The 7,500-nt window shown below is 46.6% G+C and overlaps 1 protein-coding gene across 1 annotated transcript in view; it reads left to right on the top strand.

The window, feature by feature from the left end:
* pax5 (paired box 5) overlaps positions 1-7,500 on the top strand; it is a 115,113-nt gene that overhangs the window by 58,817 nt on the left and 48,796 nt on the right. Inside the window, 2 exon segments of the mRNA XM_042316263.1 lie at positions 1,206-1,270; positions 6,656-6,778. Of these exon segments, the coding sequence (XP_042172197.1) occupies positions 1,206-1,270; positions 6,656-6,778 (188 nt within the window).

Raw genomic sequence — 7,500 nt, 5'->3', positions numbered from 1 at the left:
AGAGGGGTAGTGATGACAGAGGACAGAGAGGGGTAGTGAGGACAGAGAGGGGTAGTGAGGACAGAGAGGGGTAGTGAGGACAGAGAGGGGTAGTGAGGACAGAGAGGGGTAGTGAGGACAGAGAGGGGTAGTGAGGACAGAGAGGGGTAGTGAGGACAGAGAGGGGTAGTGAGGACAGAGAGGGGTAGTGAGGACAGAGAGGGGTAGTGAGGACAGAGAGGGGTAGTGAGGACAGAGAGGGGTAGTGAGGACAGAGAGGGGGGTAGTGAGGACAGAGAGGGGGTAGTGAGGACAGAGAGGGGTAGTGAGGACAGAGAGGGGTAGTGAGGACAGAGAGGGGTAGTGAGGACAGAGAGGGGTAGTGAGGACAGAGAGGGGTAGTGAGGACAGAGAGGGGTAGTGAGGACAGAGAGGGGTAGTGAGGACAGAGAGGGGTAGTGAGGACAGAGAGGGGTAGTGAGGACAGAGGACAGAGAGGGGTAGTGAGGACAGAGAGGGGTAGTGAGAACAGAGGACAGAGAGGGGTAGTGAGGACAGAGAGGGGTAGTGAGGACAGAGAGGGGTAGTGAGGACAGAGAGGGGTAGTGAGGACGGAGGACAGAGAGGGGTAGTGAGGACAGAGAGGGTAGTGAGGACAGAGAGGGGTAGTGAGGACAGAGAGGGGTAGTGAGGACAGAGAGGATAGTGAGGACAGAGAGGGGTAGTGAGGACAGAGAGGGGTAGTGAGGACAGAGAGGGGTAGTGAGGACAGAGAGGAGGGGTAGTGAGGACAGAGGACAGAGAGGGGTAGTGAGGACAGAGACAGAGAGGGTAGTGAGGACAGAGAGGGGTAGTGAGGACAGAGAGGGGTAGTGAGGACAGAGAGGGGTGAGTGAGGACAGAGAGGGGTAGTGAGGACAGAGAGGGGTAGTGAGGACAGAGAGGGGTAGTGAGGACAGAGAGGGGTAGTGAGTGAGGACAGAGAGGGGTAGTGAGGACAGAGAGGGGTAGTGAGGACGGAGGACAGAAAGAGAGAGGGTTTAAGGAGGCAGAGAAAAGGAAAGAGAGGCCTTGCATGAGCAGCCAAGCAGGAAGTGTAAGGCCCCTCTGCCATGTCAGCCTGCCTCAGCCACACACACACACACACACACACACACACACACACACACACACACACACACACACACACACACACAGTCTCTTACGTGGTTTGTATTCTCTTGTAGGATCATCAGGACTAAAGTCCAGCAGCCTCCGGGTCAGTCAGGACCTCTCTCTGCTCATAACCTGGGTAAGTCAGCCTTTATAGCTGCTAATAACCACCTTAATAGTCAGGACCTCTCTCTGGTCAGTCAGGACCTCTCTCTGCTCATAACCTGGGTCAGTCAGGACCTCTCTCTGCTCATAACCTGGGTCAGTCAGGACCTCTCTCTGCTCAAGTCAGGACCTCTCTCTGCTCATAACCTGGGTCAGGGACCTCTCTCTGGTCATAACCTGTCAGGACCTCTCTCTGCTCATAACCTGGGTAAGTCAGGACCTCTCTCTGCTCATAACCTGGGTCAGTCAGGACCTCTCTCTGGTCATAACCTGGGTCAGTCAGGACCTCTCTCTGCTCATAACCTGGGTCAGTCAGGACCTCTCTCTGGTAAGTCAGGACCTCTCTCTGCTCATAACCTGGGTAAGTCAGGACCTCTCTCTGCTCATAACCTGGGTAAGTCAGGACCTCTCTCTGGTAAGTCAGTCAGGACCTCTCTGGTAAGTCAGGACCTCTCTCTGCTCATAACCTGGGTCAGTCAGGACCTCTCTCTGGTAAGTCAGGACCTCTCTGGTAAGTCAGGACCTCTCTCTGGTAAGTCAGGACCTCTCTCTGGTAAGTCAGGACCTCTCTCTGCTCATAACCTGGGTAAGTCAGAACCTGTCTCTGGTAAGTCAGGACCTCTCTCTGCTCATAACCTGGGTAAGTCAGAACCTCTCTCTGGTAAGTCAGGACCTGGGTCTGCTGGTAAGTCAGGACCTCTCTCTGCTCATAACCTGGGTAAGTCAGGACCTCTCTCTGGTCATAACCTGGGTAAGTCAGGACCTCTCTCTGCTCATAACCTGGGTAAGTCAGAACCTCAAGTCAGACCTCTCTCTGCTCATAACCTGGGTCTCTCTCTGGTAAGTCAGGACCTCTCTCTGCTCATAACCTGGGTCAGTCAGGACCTCTCTCTGCTCATAACCTGGGTCAGTCAGGACCTCTCTCTGCTCAGGACCTCTCTCTGGTCAGTGGGTAAGTCAGGACCTCTCTCTGCTCATAACCTGGGTAAGTCAGGACCTCTCTCTGCTCATAACCTGGGTAAGTCAGGACCTCTCTCTGCTCATAACCTGGGTCAGTCAGGACCTCTCTCTGCTCATAACCTGGGTAAGTCAGAACCTCTCTCTGGTCAGGACCTCTCTCTGCTCATAACCTAGGTAAGTCAGGACCTCTCTCTGCTCATAACCTGGGTAAGTCAGGACCTCTCTCTGCTCATAACCTAGGTAAGTCAGGACCTCTCTCTGCTCATAACCTAGGTAAGTCAGGACCTCTCTCTGCTCATAACCTAGGTAAGTCAGCCTTTATAGCTGCTAATAACCACCTTAATAGTTGTTCATGATAACCCTATGTCACCCTTACAAGCCCCCTACCCCCCCACTCTGTCTCTCCCCCCTTCCACTCTCTCTTTCTCTCCTCTCCTCTCCCCTCTCTCTCTCCTCATCTCCCTCTCCTCTTCCCCTCTCTCTCCCCATCCCTCCCTTCCTTCCTCTTGCTCTCCCCCTTCCTCCTCCTCTCCCCCTTGCTCTCTCCCCTCCTCTTCCTCTTTCCCTCCCTCCCTTCCTCCCCTCCTCTCCCTCCCTTCCCCTCCTTCCTTCCTTCCTTCCTTCCTTCCTTCCTTCCTTCCTTCCTTCTTCTTTCCCTTTCCTTCCCTTCCTTCCTCTTGCTCTCCCCTTCCTTCCTCCTCCTCTCCCCCTTGCTCCCCCTCCATCTCCCCTCCTTCCTTCTCTTTCCCCTTCCTCCTATCTTTCCTCCCCCTCTCCCTTCCCCCTCCCCTTCCTTCCTTCCTTCCTTCCTTCCTTCCTTCTTTCCTTCTTTCCTTCTTTCCTCTTTCTCTCCCCCTCCTTCCTCCTCCTCTCCCCCCCTTACTATCTCGCCTCCTCTCTCTCTCCCCTTCCTCCCTATCTTTCCTCCCCCTCCAACTCCCCCTCTCCCCTTCACCTCTCTCTATCTGTGATGGCTGTTTTAGCCTCCAGTGGATTGTGTTTCAGTGTCTCTCAAATCTTCAGAATCACACTCCGTCACTTAATCTAAATTAATTTCACACACACAAACACACACACACACCTCACTCTCAGATTACACAGATAAATGGTTTTGACTCCAGGGCGGAAAATTGAACATTTGGATTTGGAGAATAATGAAAATATTGGAGGATAAATAAAAAGCGTTTGTTTCCTGAGAGAGAAAAAAAGAGAAGAAGAATGAATGAGATAAATCAACAGGAAGTAAAGAGATTCAATACATCTCCATGGTTACTGAACCAGGAACAGAGTTTCATTCTCCATGGTTACTGAACCAGGAACAGAGTTTCATTCTCCATGGTTACTGAACCAGGAACAGAGTTTCATTCTCCATGGTTACTGAACCAGGAACAGAGTTTCATTCTCCATGGTTACTGAACCAGGAACAGAGTTTCATTCTCCATGGTTACTGAACCAGGAACAGAGTTTCATTCTCCATGGTTACTGAACCAGGAACAGAGTTTCATTCTCCATGGTTACTGAACCAGGAACAGAGTTTCATTCTCCATGGTTATTCTCCATGAAACCAGGAACAGAGTTTCATTCTCCATGGTTACTGAACCAGGACAGAGTTTCATTCTCCATGGTTACTGAACCAGGAACAGAGTTTCATTCTCCATGGTTACTGAACCAGGAACAGAGTTTCAGTTTCATTCTCCATGGTTACTGAACCAGGAACAGAGTTTCATTCTCCATGGTTACTGAACCAGGAACAGAGTTTCATTCTCCATGGTTACTGAACCAGGAACAGAGTTTCATTCTCCATGGTTACTGAACCAGGAACAGAGTTTCATTCTCCATGGTTACTGAACCAGGAACAGAGTTTCATTCTCCATGGTTACTGAACCAGGAACAGAGTTTCATTCTCCATGGTTACTGAACCAGGAACAGAGTTTCATTCTCCATTTTTTTCCATGTTACTGAACCAGGAACAGAGTTTCATTCTCCATGGTTACTGAACCAGGAACAGAGTTTCATTCTCCATGGTTACTGAACCAGGAACAGAGTTTCATTCTCCATGGTTACTGAACCAGGAACAGAGTTTCATTCTCCATGGTTACTGAACCAGGAACAGAGTTTCATTCTCCATGGTTACTGAACCAGGAACAGAGTTTCATTCTCCATGGTTACTGAACCAGGAACAGAGTTTCATTCTCCATGGTTACTGAACCAGGAACAGAGTTTCATTCTCCATGGTTACTGAACCAGGAACAGAGTTTCATTCTCCATGGTTACTGAACCAGGAACAGAGTTTCATTCTCCATGGTTACTGAACTAGGAACAGAGTTTCATTCTCCATGGTTACTGAACCAGGAACAGAGTTTTTTTCTCCATGTGGTTACTGAACCAGGAACAGAGTCTCATTCTCCTCAGGGTTTGTCGTTCTCTCTCTTTCTCTGTCTGTAAGGAGGGAGATTCTGTGTTTCTGTCATTGGTGCCTGTAGGTGAGGTGCTGTGGTTCTGCGGTTCTGTAGTTCTGTAGGGAGGGAGGTTCTGTGGGTCTGTAGGGAGGGAGGTTCTGTTGTTCTGTAGGGAGGGAGGTTCTTTGGTGTCTGTAGGGAGGGAGGTTCTGTTGTTCTGTAGGGAGGGAGGTTCTTTGGTTCTGTAGGGAGGGAGATTTTGCGGTTCTGTAGGGAGGGAGGTTTTGTAGGGTGGTTTATAGAGGACATTGCAACCCAAATGGCACCCTATTCCCTACATAGTGAACTACTTTAGACTAGAGCCCTATTCCCTATATAGTGAACTACTTTAGACCAGAGCCCTATTCCCTATATAGTACACTACTTTAGACCAGAGCCCTTTGGCACCCTATTCCCTATATAGTGCACTACTTTAGACTAGAGCCCTATTATCTATATAGTGCACTACTAGTGACCAGAGCCCTATATAGTGCACTACTAGTGACCAGAGCCCTATTCCCTATATAGTGAACTACTAGTGACCAGGGCCCTATTCCCTATATAGTGCACTACTAGTGACCAGAGCCCTATTCCCTATATAGTGCACTACTAGTGACCAGAGCCCTATTCCCTATATAGTGAACTACTAGTGAACAGAGTCCTATTCCCTATATAGTGAACTACTAGTGAACAGAGTCCTATTCCCTATATAGTGAACTACTAGTGAACAGAGTCCTATTCCCTATATAGTGAACTACTAGTGAACAGAGTCCTATTCCCTATATAGTGAACTACTAGTGAACAGAGTCCAATTCCCTATATAGTGAACTACTAGTGAACAGAGCCCTATTCCCTAATAGTGTACTAGTGACCAGAGCCCTTATGTAGCATTATATAGTGTTATTTAATGTGTTACCAGTAGCATTATGCAGTGTTATGTAGCATTATGTAGTGACCATGTAGTGTTATTCCCATTATGTAGTGTTATGTAATGTGTGACCAGTAGCATTATTCAGTGTTATGTCATGTTATGTACCGTTATGTCACATTATGTAGCATTGTGGAGTGTTATGTAGCATATGTAGTGTTATGTAGCATTATGTAGTGTTATTCCTATGTAACATAAAGTAGCCTTGTGGACTGTTATGTAGCATTATGTTGTGTTATGTAGCATTGTGGCAGTGTTATGCAGTGTTATGTAGCATTATGTAGTGTTATGTAGTGTTATGTAACATTATGTAGTGTTATGTAATGTGTGTAGCATTATGTAGCATTATGCAGTGTTATGTCATGTTATGTACCGTTATGTCACATTATGTAGCATTGTGGAGTGTTATGTAGCATTATGTAGTGTTATGTAGCATTATGTAGTGTTATGTAACGGTATGTAACATAAAGTAGCATTGTAGAGTGTTATGTAGCATTATGTTGTGTTATGTAGCATTGTGGAGTGTTATGCAGCATTATGTAACATTATGTAGCATTATGTAGTGTTATGTGGTGTTATGTAACATTATGTAGTGTTATGTAGTGTTATGTAACATTATGTAGTGTTATGTAGTGTTATGTAGTGTTATTTAACATTATGTAGTGTTATGTAGCATTATGTAACATTATGTAGTGTCATGTAGTGTTATGTAGTGTTATGTAACATTATGTAGTGTTATGTAGTGTTATGTAGTGTTATTTAACATTATGTAGTGTTATGTAGCATTATGTAACATTATGTAGTGTCATGTAGTGTTATGTAGTGTTATGTAACATTATGTAGTGTTATGTAGTGTTATGTAGTGTTATTTAACATTATGTAGTGTTATGTAGCATTATGTAACATTATGTAGTGTCATGTAGTGTTATGTAGTGTTATGTAACATAATGTAGCATTATGTAACATAATGTAGTGTTATGTAGTGTAATGGAGTGTTATGTAGCATTGTGACCTATGTCCTAACTTTCCACAGCGTCGTCGGTAGCGTCGACACAGGTTTCTGCGGTGACCAGTGACTCGGCTGGCTCCTCCTACTCCATCAGCGGCATTCTGGGTATCAGCTCAGCTAACGACGGGAAGCGGAAGAGAGACGATGGTGAGAGACGGTGTGTGTGTGTGTGTGTGTGTGTTCGGTCTTCTCTGATGGAGTGGAGAGAGTTACAGCTGATCAGCCGGGTCACACCAGACCCAAGGCCGTATTCCACGTTCCTTCAGGTCTGCAGGACGTCGGGAGATGAGTTCAAAACCGTCCGCTAGAGGCGACGATGAGCGCTAGTTTCTCAACCATTAGGAATTAAATGCCTAAAGTTTACCATCGAGTTGGGGGATAACCCTTACATTTAACCATAGAGTTGGGGGATAACCCTTACATTTAACCATAGAGTTGGGGGATAACCCTTACATTTAACCATAGAGTTGGGGGGATAACCCTTACATTTAACCATAGAGTTGGGGGGGATAACCCTTACATTTAACCATAGAGTTGGGGGGATAACCCTTACATTTAACCATAGAGTTGGGGGATAACCCTTTTACATTTAACCAGTAGAGTTGGGGATAACACATTTAACCATAGAGTTGGGGGGACATTTAACCATAGAGTTGGGGGGATAACCCTTACATTTAACCATAGAGTTGGGGGGATAACCATTTAGAGTTGGGGGATAACCCTTACATTTAACCATAGAGTTGGGGGTGATAACCCTTACATTTAACCATAGAGTTGGGGGTGATAACCCTTACATTTAACCATAGAGTTGGGGGGGATAACCCTTACATTTAACCATAGAGTTGGGGGTGATAACCCTTACATTTAAC

The sequence above is a fragment of the Oncorhynchus tshawytscha genome, unplaced genomic scaffold (genome assembly GCF_018296145.1).
Source record: "Oncorhynchus tshawytscha isolate Ot180627B unplaced genomic scaffold, Otsh_v2.0 Un_contig_3315_pilon_pilon, whole genome shotgun sequence".
Classification (NCBI taxonomy): domain Eukaryota; kingdom Metazoa; phylum Chordata; class Actinopteri; order Salmoniformes; family Salmonidae; genus Oncorhynchus; species Oncorhynchus tshawytscha.
Note: the sequence above shows the minus strand (reverse complement) of the source record. Positions and strands in the feature narration are given on the sequence as shown.